At 44.1% G+C, this 18,454-nt stretch overlaps 1 protein-coding gene across 1 annotated transcript; it reads left to right on the top strand.

Moving 5' to 3' along the window:
* Nucleotides 1–145: 145 nt before the first annotated feature.
* Nucleotides 146–16,519, top strand: LOC119432020 (uncharacterized). The gene is made up of 13 exons (XM_037699468.2): nucleotides 146–461; nucleotides 585–704; nucleotides 938–1,015; nucleotides 1,099–1,180; nucleotides 2,854–2,946; nucleotides 3,053–3,083; nucleotides 7,362–7,419; nucleotides 8,432–8,751; nucleotides 9,906–10,081; nucleotides 11,475–11,563; nucleotides 13,814–14,364; nucleotides 14,866–14,918; nucleotides 16,423–16,519. Exons 2-13 carry the CDS (start codon nucleotides 585–587, stop codon nucleotides 16,470–16,472), a joined length of 1,701 nt encoding a protein of 566 aa, XP_037555396.1. The 5' UTR covers nucleotides 146–461; the 3' UTR covers nucleotides 16,473–16,519.
* Nucleotides 16,520–18,454: the final 1,935 nt, after the last annotated feature.

Raw genomic sequence — 18,454 nt, 5'->3', positions numbered from 1 at the left:
TTTTATTGTTTACTGGTGATAAGCATTGTTTATCATTAGTAAACAAATGACTATTTATTATAATGCTTGTTATAAATATTGAACAACGGAGCAGTACGGCATTGTATTACACTGTCTCTATTCTGGAAGTTAGCACCAGGTGACAGCACCAAATCAAAACCGATTCAACGTGCGTCCAACTCGTTGTGCGACCGTAGTTGTTGTGTTTCCTCGACAAGTTTTGTCTGTTTAATCGACGAATTTGCTGTGTCAGCTTGTCAGAGGCCGTAAATTAGGTAGCTCGTTTTCGTCGCCACCTATTGTGACCGAGTTTAACTGTGAAGTCGATCTTGCGTTGTCAGAGGTCCGCATGTTGACATCTGTGGATAGGCGCCTACGGGACCAACACTGTCCCCTGCTATCGCTGTTTGTTTAAACTTTCTGGGGAAAAAAATAGAGACTGCAAACGCTACACGGTCACTGTGAGTGTGTGCCTTTTGTTGCTTGTCAAGATGCCCGAATAGTTTCGAGCAGCCTTTTTTAGTTGCAGCAACAACTGCTCGGTCGCGGTGTATAATTATCGGGAGTTGGTGTTTTCCTCGCAGATGCGCTGGATCAAGTTTGACACGTCCGTCGGCGGAATGTTCAGCCGCGAAGTGTGTCCCGAAGACAGCGAATATTTACTTTCACACATTGACACCTTCAAGTGTATGTGGCACGAACAGGTGTGTGTGTTTATATGTATACCTTTGTGTGCGCATGTTTATCGGCAGTACTAGTACTTTATTTCACACTGTCACAGCTTGTTTTGTTAATACGTTGTCGCTCTCGCCTCATGTTGAATTCTGTATACTCTCTCTTCTTTCTTTTGACCTTTTACATCTTGTGAAAGCGTGGCGCGTTTTCTCGTGTTTACATCCGGCGTCTGCTCACACACGTTCGCATCTTCTCTTCCTAGACTCGAAACTACTGGGTACGAATGGTCATAAGTCTAAGAGAATACGTAAAAAAACACATTTTCACATATGAATCCCTGGTAAGTTGCCATTTCCTCTGTATTTCTGGCGCACTGCCTTTACATGCGGAAAATGTCATGCTTGTTTTTCTTGCCCCTTCAAGGAAAGACTCGGTGCTCCTGTAGAAATCTTCGAGATGTTAATAGAATATGCATATATAAACATCTGCACCAATTTTACGCAAGGTAAGTGAAGGCTCTCTTCTTTTAAGTCTTCCGATTTCCGGCAGTAGTTGTTACCTCAAGCACAAATTTGAGTCTCGGTGTTGGCGCCTGTTCTATTAGCATCAGGTATTCCGGTGTCCCAAAGTCTTTGAAATCTCGCGGAGACGTAATGCCCGAGTCGCAACACACATATTTTACTGCCGCCTGAAGATGTAGTATTTCTTTCAAGCCTGTGCCTTGGCAGATTGCCGTCAGCTGCTGTGCAATAATCTTGTAAGCTGGGTTTGTCCCACAGTGAGAATACTTGTGTAGCCTAGCTTTCTTGAAGCTTTCAGGTGCGAGACGCCTGCCATATTGGTTTTCCTATTGCCTGAAGAGGTTAGCAACATAATTTGTGCTGAAAAGTCATTACTGCTGGTGTTGCTGGTTGCGTTGTTGACCTCAAAGTCTGAAAAATTGGCACATTTGACCGGCGTCTACCATGCTCCGGCTGAGTTAGTAACAATGCAGAGCCCCTCTAAGGATGGGAGCCAGGGAACGCCTGGCCTAGCTAGATGATCAGCCGCTCTCAAAACAGTCTGAGGGGCCATGTGACAAAAGTTATTCTGTCGTATCTCGGTCATGGTCCCGGCTTGAAGGTGAGCCCGTGCGTATCTGAGGGCTCTGAGCTGGAGCGTGGAACTCCAAAGGAACCAATAGAATATGTTCCAAGTATTCGATTTTGACCAGCCGAACTTAAAGCATACTGCAGGAGTGCTTGATAGCGACCTGTCGAATGCACCATTTGTAGATAACAAGGTATCAAGTTACTTAGTAGATAGAGTTTAGTGTAGATAGTGGAAAATTTATTTATTTACAATACTGCGACTCTCATTTTAGAGAATGGCAGTTGGGCAATGCACTATATACTGCACAAAAATACAAAGCTGGGAAAGATGGGCTACATTCACTGTGTAACAGCACAAAGAAAAGACACACACAGGAATAGACGGAACTACACAAACGGTGTCTCTCAACGAAGGTTTATTACTAAAAGGTTATAAACCTTTAGTTGAAAGGCAACGCTTGTGTTGACCCGTCTGTGTTTGTTCCTTGTGATGCTACGCTGTCAATACAGAATATATTCATATATGTCAGTACATAGTATTTAGGTATGAAACACGAGTAAAAAAAATCTAGTTGAAGCATGTAATGAGAAGGCCAAGTAAAAAGAATCGACAGTCATACAAGAATAGAAAAGGAAAGTAGAACACCAATGAAAGAAAAAAGTGGAACAGAAAACGGCCGTGCTCAAATCATCTGAGCCATGCTCAAATGATTTGTGGGTTGCCATTGTCATCATCCGTCATGCCGTAGTGTTTTCGTTGTCGCCATGTTGCTGTCGTTACGCTCTTGTCATCAATCCCATCACCCTGCCATTTTTTAAGCGTCGTCGTACAATTGCTATCTTGTCATTGTCGTCACACGCGCACACTTGCATCACGCAAACAATTGCTCCCCTTACATGGTCATGTTGCACCATCTGGTAACATTTTGTGAAATCCCAAAAGAGACTATACAGACGATTACCCACAAAATGATCTCACTACTGAATGCCTCTCTGGGGGCCTGTAAGGTATTCTTAAATAAGTGACTAATGTCGATTCCCATACTGCGTAGTTTGTAAAACAATTTTTATTCATGTGCTTTTTCAGATAGTTTTGGGAAAGCCAAGGACTTCCTAATGGCCATTATAAGTGTTACGGCAAGCAAAGATATGAAGGGCCAGATAGGAACACGACCCCTATGTAAGTTCAGCATGTGGCTTTTTCTTTGCTTCATAAAGTTGCTTGCTGAAATATAGTCGGAACTCAGAAGTGAGTGTTGAAGTGTTCAAAATTTTTTCTTATGCAGCAAATGACCCGTTCTACAACAAATTTACAAGGTACGTAAAGTTTGTGGCTCGTCGTGACGGTTTTGCTCTTGTCGCAATCTTTTTGTCTTAATGCCTGATTGATAACACGAGTTTAATTAACCCTTCCTGGTCCAGATTTCGTTTTTGTCTTCACAAATGTATATTTTGTGCATTAGAATGACCATAAAAAATTTCAGTGTAGTTTTGTAATGTACCAGTGCCTTCTGTCTGGTGGTGAGTGGATAGTAATTTTTTTAGACAAAATGAAATACGAATTGTATAGTGCAATAGAGTACAGAGTATTATTCAAATAATGAGCTGTGTTCACCACTATTATAAAACAAAGTTCACAGCTTTTTATACGGAACAACGTTAGCTAGAGTCTGTTGTTAGATTGCACATCATGAGGCTTTGTTTATTAAAAGTGCACATACATTTCTGAGAACAAATAGTTTGTTAGCATACTCTGGAGTGTTCAGTGAATTGCAAATTATAGCAGCTTAGGAGGAAAAGTTTGGCTTCCTGAACAACATAGTGCACTCCACTGCACAACTTCTTGTGCTTTCTATGTCTACTGTGGGCCATGCCAGGATTAAATTTAGCGCACTTTTGACCCAATATCATACTCGATTGTAGTGTCAGAACGAAACGAAAATGTAACTATACTATAGCAATGATTCCACTCCTGCGCCAAAGTGCGCCAAATGGGATTTACTGCACCATCCTGATACAATCGACGAAGATTGCGTCTAACTGCGCCAAACAGTCTCGGATTTGACAGTGTCTATCGCCGGACAATTGCACCACCGGGGAATTAAATCGTGCAATGTGATGATAGGGCGAGCCTTAGTTGCGAACAGGAGATGAAACAGCACTAGCGCGTGCGTCCCAATTAAGCCACAGCGCCACGCACGACGCCGACGCAGCGTCTGCCTTGCAAGGCAGCTCGACGGCAAAGTGCAGTTTCTGCTGAGGCTTGTGGCTTCAAGGTCAATTGGCAATTCATCGGCGGACGTAATCTACTCCTGAAACGCAGCTAGTACAGTAGAACCACGCTGATACATTTTTCACAGGACCGAGAAAAAAAAATTAAAACGTAATAGCCGAGAAACAGGAAAAATTGAGAAATGAGAGTAGTGTTGAACTGCACACAATATTATTTTAATTCTTACGTGTGAAAAAAAAGTCGTAGTTTCGCCCGAACGCCGAAGCATCGATTGCGATTGCAAATTAGTAGGCAGCTATACAAAGTAAGTATTAGTTTTATCGTCCGTATAAACTTGTAAACATTCGCTTATTTACTATATTAACAAGCATGGTGTCAGCGCGCACAGGCAAACATGAACACATCACACTCTATAAGCGCGGACACGCGCTGTCAAACGCTGGCGTGAGGATGCGCCGCAGGAGCAGCGAACGAAGTGACCTTCCTACAGGTGTCTATCGCTTCCACGCAAACTGAACGCCGAGAACACACAGCACGCACAAAGCTACGAGCCGCCGACGCACCTACATTGCCTAGACTCTGCCCCAAACACAGATCGCCTTCAAGATACGGCCAGCTCTCCCTGCCTCCCCCTCACTCCCTCGCCGGTGCCTCGAACTGGACGGAAGAAGGCACGCTTCCTCCCTGTTTTTCTTTCTTGCGCGCGAGATTTGGCCGCGGTCATCGGCTCTCCTCGCACGCTTTCACTCGCACATACAGCATGCGGCGACAGCGTTATCGCCCTTGGACTTTATACGGAACATCTATGCGCCAAAACCAATTTTAGGGCCCCAACGAGTCATAGACGCCATCTTTAGATAGCAAATACGGATCTCAGAGGCCATGGTTTTGCTGGCAGAAACCGAAAATACGTCATAGGTGTCGCCCCCGTCACTTTGGTCAGCCAATCCCATCGTCAAGCTACCAAGCCAAGCGATATGAAAAGTAATAATGGCTGCGCGGGGTGGCAGTTCACAGTGATGCGGGAACGGTCCCACATTTGCGACGCAACAGCAGGGTTACCAATGCATTGGGTCCTATGCCGGGACCGGCCGAAAACGACGTAACAGGCGGGAAAACGCAGCACCCGGGAACGTAACAGTGGGGTTCTACTGTAGCTTGTTTAAAGCGCAGCATGCCATGTGATTATAACTGCATGCCGCCAATGTGTCCATCATTGCTATTTCTGGATATACCGAATGACATCTGGCAAAACTAGCAATATATGAAACGATATCAATTTGTGTGTGTCGCATGCACAGAAGAGCATTTTTTTTCTCCACGAGATCTGCAATGGATGGAAATGTTTACCAAGCTTCTCGTAAGAACGTACGAATTATTCAGGTCGTTGAATGTAAATTGCAACTCGCTTTTTCGAAATACTTCAGGATGTGAAAAATTAGCTGCTCCCAAATGCCAAATTGCCTGCTCCAAAGTGCTCCAAAATGAAATTTCTGATGCTCGAAAAATTGCTCCAAATCAGAAGTCCGCAGTAAAAGGGGCCCTGAACCACTTTTTATCCAAGTGGAGAAAGACATTTGAAGTGAAAAAATAGGCTATTTCAGAAATACCTGGCCGCAAAAAGTACTTAAACGCGTTCAGCAGAAGCGGAGTTATTGGCAATCAAACACGGCCTCCGCTGTGCTCCCCTTCCTCCTTCAATGCCTTGCACGAAGGCTACGGCGGAGTGGGGCGGAGCCACAATGATCCGCCTTTGAAATGTCACTGTGGCACGCAGTTCAAATTTCATTTTGGATGTTAACATAGACGCGACTTCAGATTTTGGTGCCTACGACGCACTAAATGTAAGCCGAACGTGGTTGTCCACAGCGAGCAGCCAGTGGACTTGTGGCAGTGGCCGCGGTGCAGCCGACCGCAGCGACCAATAGCAGCTGCGTTGTGGAATGTGCTTTATTACGTAATAAAGCGCCACGCACCGCCTACAACAGTAAAACTTGGCTGAGATGTTATATGCTACCCGCGAACTATGTTATTTCACCAAGCCTGAGGGGTGGTTCAGGGCCCCTTTAAAACCAAAGTTTTATCATTCGTTCAACTTCGTTTCATTGGAATAGTGCTCTTGCATTTCAGTGAGTGTGCCGTTTCTCAGATCATGCTCAGTGCCTTGACTCGAGTCAAGGCACTGAGCATGATCTAAGAATTCATAATTCACTTATTGAGAAAAATAAATACGATGTTTTTATCGTTATTTTGCTTCAAAAGTTTGAGTGTGAACCAAAACCATTATGGATAATTTTTTTTTTTTTTTTTTCGTTGTGGAGCAGAATCGTAACGGAACTTTTTTCAGTGGAACGAAACTATAAGCCAGAACATTTCGTTCCGACACCCTGCTCGATTGTGCACAGTTGACAATTTCAAATATTAGAAAATTATTTCAAGAATATTTGCATATATAAATAGTGACTATATGATTGGAAAACTGAATTGAATAGGCCAATAGAGAGTTCTAGGTTGTTTGCAAGCTTCTTACCGTTTACGGATTACCGAGTTACTAAAGCCATGGACGGCAGTAGTACAGCTGGTAGCGACATCTTGTGACGCTTTGTCCAACTTCAGCGCATTTTTAAATATATTTTGTTGGAGGAAAATTGAAGGAAGGAAAAATTGTTAAAGGACTGCATATTAACGATAATGTCACTACGAACACTTTACACCAGCAGTTAAGTAGAATACCCTAGGTCACACTGTAGCATTAGCTTTCTATGCTTTCTGGTTGAACCCTGCGTCACAAGATTTCGCTACCAGCATTGTTGATGCCATACACATCTCTGGTAACCTGGTATTCTGCATTCTGCAAACAGTAATATGCTTACGGACAAACAAAAACTAATATTCACTTCATTTTTGGAAAGTTCTGAATTTTCACACACCCCTACAGCTATCATGAACTCTGCACATTATAAGTGCATAAGTAGGCAGCTTGTGACATATCAGATGCCTAAAATTTGCAGTCCTAAGTGTGTGCCGTTATGGTCCCAAATTATTTGAAGACCGTTTGCATTCCTCCAGAGTCACATAGCCGGCCTTAGGTCATAGGCTTCAGTGCTGAGGCCTAATTGCAGTGCGCCGCAACATGTGGACATTTCCAAAATTCCAGAAAAAGCCAGGGGTCTGTGGCAAGTCTTCACAAATTATGCCATCAGAGCTGTTGGGCCTGTTATTTCTCACATTAGTTTTCATTTTGACTATTTCCTAGATCAGGTGCACCTTGTGAGGCATTGTGATTCCTACAGGAATCATTGGACCAGAAAGGGTTAGTAAGTTTGCATGTGAATTCTAATAACTGTGTACTTTTTTTGCAGAGATTCTTATAGAACAGTATTTGGCCAACCTACTTCCACAATCAAGATGCAATTACAGGTGCGTTACTTTGATAGCCAGCTTGGGTGCAGATCTGTGCAAGTCTGTCTTAGGTTGCTGACATGTTGTGGATTTGTTGTACCCTACTTCATATTGACCTGCAGTAGAATCTCATTAAATGGAAAATTGAGGGACCGAAGAAATATGTTCTGATTACCGGAGTTTCATTTACATAGCAAGATGTGCACAGTTGCAACACTATATGTCATACTCTCTTAATGGTGCTAGCTATGTTAAGTATTAAAAAGTTAATGTTGCCACTAGTTTGTTTTGTGGTTTGGACGTGGTCGATGGCTACTTCGCTTGTTGCTTTGCTAGTTCTGGTTTGGAGGAGGCGCCGACAACTTGTCAAAATTTACGGCTCCAGTCGGTAACTGAACACCACACAGTCCTGCAAGGGGAGTGCAAATTATCGAACGGCACACTGTTAATATTGCCCTTTCATTTTGCAGTAGCTCCCAAGGATTCTTCTCGGCCTTTAATGCATGTGTGTTGCACGCTATGTGCCAACGCATGCAATTTCATGCCAGCTACATTGGTTTTAAATGTATACATGCCAACCTGTGAACACAAAAATTAGAAAAAACCAACTGACATGACAAGGAACAGGGGACCTTAGTAGATTTGTGTATCTCACCGCAAGGTTTACGCAAAACAAGAGTCAAGCGAATCTGATCAGATTAGCATCTTTGTGGTAGGGATCCACCTTGTTTGTGTGGTGGGTAATGGCTTATGTGAAAAAGGGTCAGTGAGCACATTTTTACATTTGAAAAATGCGTGTTCATTTCTTAAGGCAGTGTGGGGTTTTCAAGTTGTCAGGCATTGTGGTGCTTTAATTCTCGAAAATGCTTTGTCAGGGCCTTGAAAACATTTCAAAACAATTAAAATTTTGCCGCAAAAACTGCCATGAATTCTGACATTCCTCCTGTAAAGGAACTAAGAGATCCATTGAATCGGGAATTGGTAACCAGAACGAGTTCCTGGTGAAAACGTCTTCTTTCTCTCTCATCAGGTTTACATATCCGCCCCGCTGTACGGGCGTTTCGCCGCGGGCGTCGTGGCTATCCTTAAGCAGTGGGTGCACACCACCGACTGCTCCCTGAAGGACTTCTATCAAAAGTTCCACTCCAATTCCTACTGGCCCTACCCAGATGACTTCTGCCCTCGCAAGATATTCTTCAAGTTCCTCGAGGAAAGTTGTCACGGATGGGAGAGCCCCGACTGTGAAGAAGTCGAGCAGGTCATGATCCAGGCGCCCGACCGCAAGACGGAATTTGTGGACGTTGTCGCAGTCTTGCCCAGTGATCTCATGGATTTCAGCGGTGCCGATCTGTGAGTTGCACCTCTCGTTTTATGGCCAGGTTTTCGTTGGCCTCTTCCCCATCATTTTGTGTGGATGGCTATCCAGCCAAGTAAAACTGGGCCAATCACAGAGACGGTGTAATCGAAGCTGGGCTGATCATGATACCAGTGCACAATGTATGTCCTCTCAAAAGTACTTATGTAGTTTGCAATGTGTGCCGATCGTGTAGCCAGTACAGTGTCCTGGCACCCACATGTCTCATAGCACTAACAAATAGAGATAGCCAATAAGTGTCCCCAGCAGCATATCTCGGCATGTCTACCAGGAAGCTATCAAATGCAACCCCACGTTATATCTGTTTATCTTCATTATTTGTGATGGCAGTACACGGGATTACTTCATTGTAAATGTTTAGTACAAGGTATCTAAGCTGTTCAATAAGCAACACCCTGATCGCTTTTTTTTTTCTTTCTTTTTGCCTGCTTGATTGCTTTTTGTTATCCCTCTCCCATTTTCTGCTTGACAAGTCTCCTAAATTTACAGGTCTGGAACTTGTTAGCTGTGTATTTGTCTCCAACGTAACTAGATATGCTGGCCGGTGTGAAAAGTGTTGCTTGGTGGACGCTCACGTAGTTTGCACGCAAAAAAAGTATGCCAGCACACTCACTCACAAGTGTACTCAAAGTCGCCCACAAAGTCGAGGCAAATCGTCACTAGCGTAAATCTGTATCAGAGTATTCGAGGCGAGCTGAAGCAGCCGCAAGTCAGAGCCAGTGTCAGTGAATCTACATCCCAGTCAGTATGCATGATTTCAGTTTAATCCGACTTTGTCCAGGAGCAGGATTGAGCACATGATTGCACAAGTCCAAGTCGAGTGCGTGATTGCGTGAATCACAGTGAGCTCGAGCGAGTGTTAGCCCATGATGTCTAGTGAGTCTGTCCCTGTCTGATATTGTGCGTTTGAGTCCAGTCGAGAGATCCCAGCTTGAATATCATTTCAATGAGTCATTGATTCCTAAGTTAAAGGGTATAAATACTATATTGCTAGTGACTCTCATGCGAGTTCTGTTTTGCCAGCCCATGGTGTAAAATGCGCCACGAGGTTCAAAAGTAAGCGGTCCGATCACATGTCCAGACAGTGAATGAATGGTTGCCATATTCTTTTGTCTTTCTCGTGACGCAGGGACGACAGTAGTAGCGAGCACAGTGATGATAGTGATGGTGACTACGGTATCAAGAACTGGCATGACATCATGTTTGCCGTGAGCGACCACCTCATTTTCAGTTGTCCATTTCATGTTGAGCAGCTATGTGCCACTTGCATGTTGGGTGATGTCTCGAACAACTCGGGTGATGAATGTAAGTACCTAAATTTTTTTTTTCTTTTTCTGTGTCTACCACATTTTCTGGACTATACAGTAAAGCCTCGTTAATTCGGATTTCATGGGACCGAAAGAAATGCCTGAATTTACCGAATGTCGAATTATTGAGGGTATCCAAAAAACAATAAGCAAATGCTTACTACGTCAACACACCTATATTCAGTGAATGAAGGAGCAAATCATGTTGCTATTTCGCAGAAAAGCAGAGTGGAAGCTGAAGTTCTCGTCGTATCGTGACTCATTGGCTCTCGCAGCGGCGATCGAGGCCTCGTGACTTGCTTCGCGGCACGCGCCTTCATTTGCGACACGCTTTGCACTGCCACGCGCACATCCCGATTATGTTTTCGCCCGTGAGCTGATCGCCAACAGATGGTCCGTCCATCGCCATGTAGACGGTGCTCTTCATCCTCAACAAGCTTTGCACCGAGCACAAACAAAACAACTGCTGCGTGGATTAGCGAGTAAACGGGGATAGCCAATACTCTAGTTGATATTAAGAGGGAAAAAATGGTGCAAGGCAGGCCATGTAATGCATAGGATGGATACCAAGAGAAGGGAAGTGCAGTTGAGAAAGGCAGAAAACTAGGTGGGGGTGATGAAGTTGGGAAATGCAGGCACAAGTTGGAGTCAGCTAGCGCAAGACAGGGGTAATTGGAGATCACAGGGAGAGGCCTTCGTCCTGCAGTGGACATAAATATAGGCTGATGATGATGATATAGACAAACTTGGACTACTGGGTGTGTGTCCATTCTTGGTCCCTGGTCCCAGCCGACGTCGGAACGAACTGCTTTAAAAGCGCTAGTACGCTTTTTTAAAGAAACAGGACTTAGTGAAAAACTATACAATGTGCGGACTGATGCGTTTCTTTTTCTTTTCTTTTTAATCTTCTCTTGTTTTCTAATCTTTTCTGCCCCTACTCCATCTCCCTGTGCAGAGTAGCCAACCGGACACTTAACCTGGTTAACCTCTTTGCCTTTCACCTCTTATTTTCCTTCCTTCCTTCCTTCCTTGGCCGATTGCCCAGAATGGATGTGCCACTGTGACCCAAAGGGCATGAAGCCTTTAGTGTATAGATTTGTGTTGTACTTCTCTACACATACGCATCTCTTCAACATTCTTCCCTCGACAAGTATCATAGATCACTTTGCTCTTCGTGACTCTAACAGCTTCAGACGACGAGGCTGTGCTCAAGTCATCCGCTGCTGCCACTAGCTCGTCAACTCAAACGAGCCTTGTATCGTTTTAGATTCCAATATTGCATTGGACCTGCAAGTTTTTTTTATATACGAGTGCTCAGTGTCCGGGTATGATTTCATACAGAAAGCGCAATTCACTTGTACCCCGAACTATGCATTCTTTTGCTGTTGCAGCCGATTCCATCTCTGTCAGGGGCGATTACGAAGACTCCGATTCTGAAGATGCTGCATCGGAGGACTATAATTTTTGGCACCAGCCTAAGGTGTGTGGCGATTGCCCCGTCCATATGCTTAAACCGTTAAGCTAACAGGTCAAGAGCTGTCATTTAGACTTGTAGGTGGTGACTGCAGGATAAAGGTGTGTGTGAATGGTAATGTTTTGAGACCAAATTGAGTACTATGCGAATGGTGCCAGAAGTGCATTGAATCGGACGTCGAAGTCTTTTTGAATAATGAACCATTATAAAACAGTGTTTGCATCCTAGTATTAGTAATTAGCATGTTTCTCTCCTTACATTGCACATTCACGAATTAAGCATTAGCAACAAATGCGCAGTCTGTTCGCATACCCAGGACTCTTCGGAGAGTGGGAATGATCGCAGTTTAGCCGGTAAAATGTGGCTCCACCCTGAGTGACATAGCTTGCTCCGCTACGTATACTCTCGTGTTCTACGTCTACTATGGTCACAAGAATAGAAGTTATCGTACTTTTGCTTCAATTTTATGTTTCGTTGTGCACAGTTCAAGATACTAAAATATTCTAAAACTATTCAAAACATATTCTTATTCATGAATATAGTGACTATTTGGTTTGCAGGCTGGATTGATTCATTATTAAAACATTTTCACATACCGTCAAACCCACTTGTAGCAATACCGGTTTGAACAATATATCATATATAACAGTAAGCAGCCTGTGGCACTGTGGTAAAATAAACCACTTACTACAATTTTCTCATGCCGCGTTATTGGCTATAACAATTGAGTCTGTATACTGGGTGTCTGTGCTGAAAGGAAAAGAAACAGAATCCTGGAAGAAGAAAAAAAAAAAAAAGATGTGTGCTGTTGCACCCAGCTGCGTTGCCGCTTGTGCCTCGGCTTTGCCACTCCAGTCTCCTTTCCACTCCTCCGAAACACGAGTCGACTGCGCCAATGGCCTTCCTTGCGGTGCCCATCGGCGTTGTCATCTTGTGTTTCAGGAGACGGGAGAGAGGCAACCAAGGCAGGCGATGAAGTGAAGCCGTGCGGAGTGCGCGACATGCAGACAAATGCAACGGCTTGCTTTTTTCTTTCTTTTTTCTCTCCAGGATTTCTAGTTCCTTTTTCTTGTGGCGCAGACACCCAGTAGCCAGACTTAAGCGTTATAACCAATAACGCAGCATGGGAACATTGTAGTAAGTGGTTTATTTTACCATAGACCACATACAACGAGCGGTTACTCGTTGCTGCATCCGAGCGTGCCAGTAATGTTGCAAGGGTTCGACTGTACTTCTTCCTGTCTAATTAAAATGTTTTGATGTCCGTATAACCCAGCTATAACAATTATAGGCTATATAACAATATAATTTTTTTGCCGCTTGAATGTTATTATATGTGGATTCGACTGTGCTCGCACGCCCCTATGCAGAGCCCGAGCACTCTTCTTTTAGGTAATATCTTATATCACGTGATTTTCGCAATCGGAGCAAGATAAAAAGCCTGCAATGTTTACCTTCATGGAATGAAAATTTATCCACACTTAAGTTTGCAGTCTTTCGGACTTCTCTCTATCGCTATCTATGGATCACATGTTGTCCTCCATGCAGTCCACTGCATTTAATATTGCGCATTTTAACGACTCTGCATAATTTACGGACGAGATGGTGGCGCATGCCTTGACTAAGCATTTCACCAGTTTGTCCTGTGACTCGTGCAAGTCTCCAGAATGCCAAATACGTGTAACACAACTCTGTCACTGGAAGCTTAGCATGTAAAATACCTTAGTTAAATGAGCTCTCAAAATGATAGTGGCACAACATCACTGCCAGCCTGCGCAAGAACTTCTGTCATCATCATGTGGTGACACTAACTCTGGCAATAGTCGACGCCGCAAACGTTTTGGCTTTGTATTCGATTTTAACGTACAGGCAGCTTTATAATCCCTTTTCGTAGAAAAAATTAAAAATAAAATCTGTGCATTTGAATTGAGCAAGCATAGTAATTAACACTCACTTTGATTCAGGCAATATGGCTACACTGAAAGCTTTAGGTAGATGCTACTGGCTGCATTCAGCATATTCCTCCTACGATGTCACAGTATTGTTCAATCTTAAGGCCTTTGCAAAATTAATCATCTTGCAATGTAACATAGAATGCCTGTCAACTACTGCTCAAAGTTGTGCATCACAGTTCAATGTTGATACAATGGCAAGCATATGTAGTTTACCTCATTTGCATACAGCAAAGAGCATAAGATGGCTACCTAATGCCACAAAGTGGTGACCTTAAATTCTCTCTTTTGGTTTTTCCGGTAGGTATTATCCCTGTTGCACGCCGCGGAGCGAAAGTACAGGGAGAGAATGCTGAACGACGCCTTGGAAACCCACACTGGCGAGAGCGCTGCAAATGCTCCTGCCTCCTCGCGGAAGAACAGAAAGACGCGCAAGACTCCTCGCGTCACCCTCTCCATCAATGTCACGCAGGCGACGCAGCGACCGCAACCTGTCTTCATGAAGAATGGTGCAGTGCCGCCGCCGAAGTCGAAGTTGCAACCCGAGATAATCAACTTTGAGGACGACGACGAGAAGGCCAGCAAGATTGCTGCTGCCTTAGAACGACTCAAACTAAAAATAGAGAGCAACGGGACGCCTCCCGCTCCGCAGCAGCCCGAGAAGCCTCAAGAGGTAGCAACGTCGCAGGAGAGAGCCAAGTCTCGGCCACCGCCGAAGGCGGCACCGCCGAAGGAAGTCCAGGCTGCGGGCAAGAAGCTGTCGGCCAATGGTGCTGCCGCTGTGTCGAAGACGACGCAGCGAAAGTGTGCCAACTGCAGCAAGAGCGAAGGCGTCAAGCTCAAAAAGTGCTCGCTGTAAGTGCTTGCCACGTTGGGAGCTCAGGCAGCTGCAGCGATGCACCTCCGTGGTCTTTCCTGCACCACTGTCTGAGTGCGAAATTCGAAATTGGTTGGCTTAGTTTGCTTTAAACGAGCATTGACATGCGTTTTGAAGTTGTAGAAAGTCTGCTGGGGGCGGGGGGGGGGCATGCTTTTCCCGCGTAAACGAAGGTGTCACTCGAAAAGAGTGAAAGTTGGGAAACAATCATGGTATTTTAGTTCGGTACCAAAGCTGGTCTCTAAATGTGACACCTGTCGTATGACATCATGACACAGCCAAATTTCCCGACTTTGCATAGCAATAAGGTGAGGTATGATGACATTGTAAAAGAACGCAGGAAACTCCACTGGAGTTGTCTAAGTGAACTTAGTGCTGCCCATCGTTTAGAGAGCTTTTCTTATTTGGAAAGTGCCGTCATTGTCATTTCTGTCTCTGTGCTGCAATATGGTTAAAATGTGTCATCCATCTATTGACAGGTGTGTTCAGCAGAAGATGGACCCGGTGTATTACTGCTCGAGAGAGTGCCAAAGTAAGTGTTCTGTCACTTTGCTGGACAGCTCGTACTGTACAGTCTATCCCAGACTGTAGCTGAGATGTAACATGAAGGTGTGCAAGCTGTACTCATATCCACAGGTATCTGTCTGGCATCTATATGAGACCCTGTCTTTTGGTAAAGTAGAACAAGTGTTGCTGTTATGTTCCCTTTAAGAGTTAACCCTACTGTGCCTGGTCTCTTGAGCACCCGCTAAAATGATTGGCTGATGCCACACAGCTTATCCATAAACCAGTGTGGAGGTGGAAGAATATAAGGGAGCCAGTGGTAAGAAGTGAAAGGCAGGATAGGAAAAGAGGAGAGTCATGTCCCTCTGCTTCACCACCAGGGAGTGCCACCTATGCAAATGAAGACTACTCTAACTAGAGGCATCACCAACTCAAGTTTTCTTCACGAGAGGTGATCGCTGACAAACATCTCTGAATGTTTACCCTGATCAATCCATGCAAATGAAGCATTTGTACTTGCTTGCTGGACAGTCTGTTGACAATTTTGTTTAAGGTGTCCTCTCCACTACCGTTAAACCTCAATGCAATGAACACGAGTGTAACAGAGTAAACCTTTTGGTCATGCTCAGTGAGTATTCTACTGCTATAACGAAACAAAAAAATGGAAGACTCGAGACAATATCAGTTACAGCGAAGCAAGTATTTGTTTGCTTACAGCTCAAAGTATGCATTTTGGTTAAAAAATGTCAAATTTTTTGTCAAATTAAATACGGTATTAGGCAAAACATGCACGCGCATCAAGTTACTCTTGCTAAGTAGCAAGAGCAACCCGCCGCGGTGGCTCAATCAGCTAAGGCATTGCGCTGCTGAGCACGAGATCGCGGCATCGAATCCCAGCCGTGTCGGCCGCATTTCGATAGAGGCGAAATGCAAAAACGCCCGTCTGCTTGCGTTGTAGTGCACGTTAAAGAACCCCAGGTGGTCAAAGTGAATCCGGAGCCCTCCACTACGGCGTGCCTCATAATCAGAACTGGTTTTGGCACGTAAAACCCCAGAAAGAAGTAGCAGCAAGAGCAACTTGATGCGCATGCAGGTTTTGCCTAATACCGATCGACATGGCTTGTCCATAACCGGCAAGCCAACGTGATGATCCTGTGCAATCGCACGGTTGCATATTCCCATTTTTCATCATCATTATTATAGCATGAAAATATTCACAATGGCGCAAAATGTGTTTGCGATTCAGTGTTGTTCATGTTTGATGTACCAACACAGATCAAAATCAACAGGAGACATTATTTGGCCTGTCAGAGGAGTCGTCATGCTTGTTTCTTTCGAATAGACCTGATCACAATGGTTTCTTCCAGCCAATATCGGTGTATGCAGTTACAACAAACATCTGGTGCAACGAAAATACTTTGTCATGTGTGACGTCGGTATTAACAAGGTTTAACTATGCCGAAGAAGATTCAGCACGTGAACTGGTTGTGACGACAACCTGCAATTTTACCTTTGCCTTTCATCTTTTACAGTGGAAGACTGGGAAGAGCATCAAACAATTCACACGGATGATATAGACTGAGTTCTGCAAGCACCTGAAAACTTAATAAAAATGAATTATGATGTTTGTTTTGGAATTGTTTTACTGTTCCTTGTTGGCGACTTGGAACACACTTTGTGGCACCACACACTGCATTGATAGTATGTCAAGGCTGTCCAAATATTTAATTGCAACAACAGTAGCAGTGAAATGCTGAGCCTCACCTTCTCTGTTTCTCCAATAGCACTCCTACAGTCCACCGCTCTAACAACCGAGCTATCGACGGAGCTACCCAACCTCCGGCCCCCTTAACCCTATTTTTCTTCAATAAAGTTCTTTCTCTCTCTCTCTCTCTCCTGTTCCACCGTACTCTTCCTAATATAATAATAATTACGGGGCTTTACGTGCCAAAACCACGATCTGATTATGAGGCACGCTGTAGTGGAGGTCTCTGGAAATTTCTACCATCTGGGGTTCTTTAACGTGCACTTAAATCTAAGTACACGGGTACTTTCGCATTTCGCCCGATTGAGATGCGGCCGCCGTGGCCGGGATTCGATCCCGCGACCTCGTGCACCGTACTCTTCCTGTAGAGCAATGTTAGAAATGTCAGTAAATTTTCAGTTTTGAAAAAGGTTGATCTTCTGAAGCAAAGTATATTTTCAACATTAAAATTGTCCATTGCATAGTGTCTGGACCAGACTTGGAAATGACAAGAGGTCATACTCGTACATGTGGCAAAGCCAGTGCAGTGGTAAGCAAAATTCAGTTCCATTTGACAGCACGGTGGCCTCAAACAAATTTAGGTTGAAGAACAGCCGACTTTCATCAATTGGACCTTGACGCAAGCAGTGGAATTGATCGAATTATTCGGCAAATTCAAGTGGAAGCAGAACACCCAAACACCACTGCAGTATTTATTCTAATGCACACTCATAATTTATCGGTTCAAGTCGGGAAACAATCTACACTTAAACGTAATGTGCACCTGAATTTTCAAAATGAATGTGGCATGCCTTCCATTATAGTAATTGCAAGAGGATGATACCTGCAGAGTTTACCTTTGTTGAATGTAAATTTATGCTTGACGTCAGTCATCGTCTCTCCGACAGCTCTTCATTGCTATGGCCGCATGTGAACCTTCATAAGGACCACTGTATTTGATATTCCACATTTATTAAGCAACACTGGAACTATCGGGAGCAGGGATATGACCCATGCCTAGACTAGTTGCTTCACCTGTTTGTCCTGTGACGTACACACGACTATCATTAGCTGGAAACGTGATGTGGCTCTATTGATCTTAGCTTAGCATGTAACATAACTTTGCTTATGAGTTTTTGTAATAAAATGATGCGTTGTCTCCAACTTAAACAAAAACTTGCTCTGCTGCTATTTCGTGATGACAACGGTGATAATGCTGATTCTGATGGGTGGTGATTGTTCCAGTACCTTCCGCACTGCTGCATGCACATTAAAAAAAAAAAATGCATTGCTTTTGGTTGCCTTGCACCCTGCAGAGAGTGATCGTGTCAAGGGTGGTTGCAACAAATCTGGCTGTGGTAGTGACACATGGAAGAATCCATCAACGTCGCAGGACTACCGATCGCAACATCGGACACCCTCCAGCATTCTATGGCATCGTAGCGTAAAAGAAATTACGGCACATCCAATGTGCTTGTCGGAATCAACATTAATGCAATGTGTATTCTCATGCAATGTTTATGCACCAAACGGGTCGCAACTTTAGTGCCAAGTAATTATGTACACCGTTAACGCGCTATACCGAAATGCAAACAGCAAATCAGGCGGATGCACAGCGCGAGGTTGATGCAGAAATGTTGAGAGGACGAAGGTGATGTTTGCGTTGGGAAGAATGGCGAGTAGAGGTGGGCGAATATCAACTTTTTCAAATATGAATCAAATACGAATAGTAAGCATTGAATACACAACATCCTAATGCAGACGCACATATTTATAGCAGGAATATACATTTCGGTATAATTTGGGTCCACGCCTTTACG

The sequence above is a fragment of the Dermacentor silvarum genome, chromosome 10, assembly GCF_013339745.2.
Source record: "Dermacentor silvarum isolate Dsil-2018 chromosome 10, BIME_Dsil_1.4, whole genome shotgun sequence".
NCBI classification, from domain to species: domain Eukaryota; kingdom Metazoa; phylum Arthropoda; class Arachnida; order Ixodida; family Ixodidae; genus Dermacentor; species Dermacentor silvarum.
Note: the sequence above shows the minus strand (reverse complement) of the source record. Positions and strands in the feature narration are given on the sequence as shown.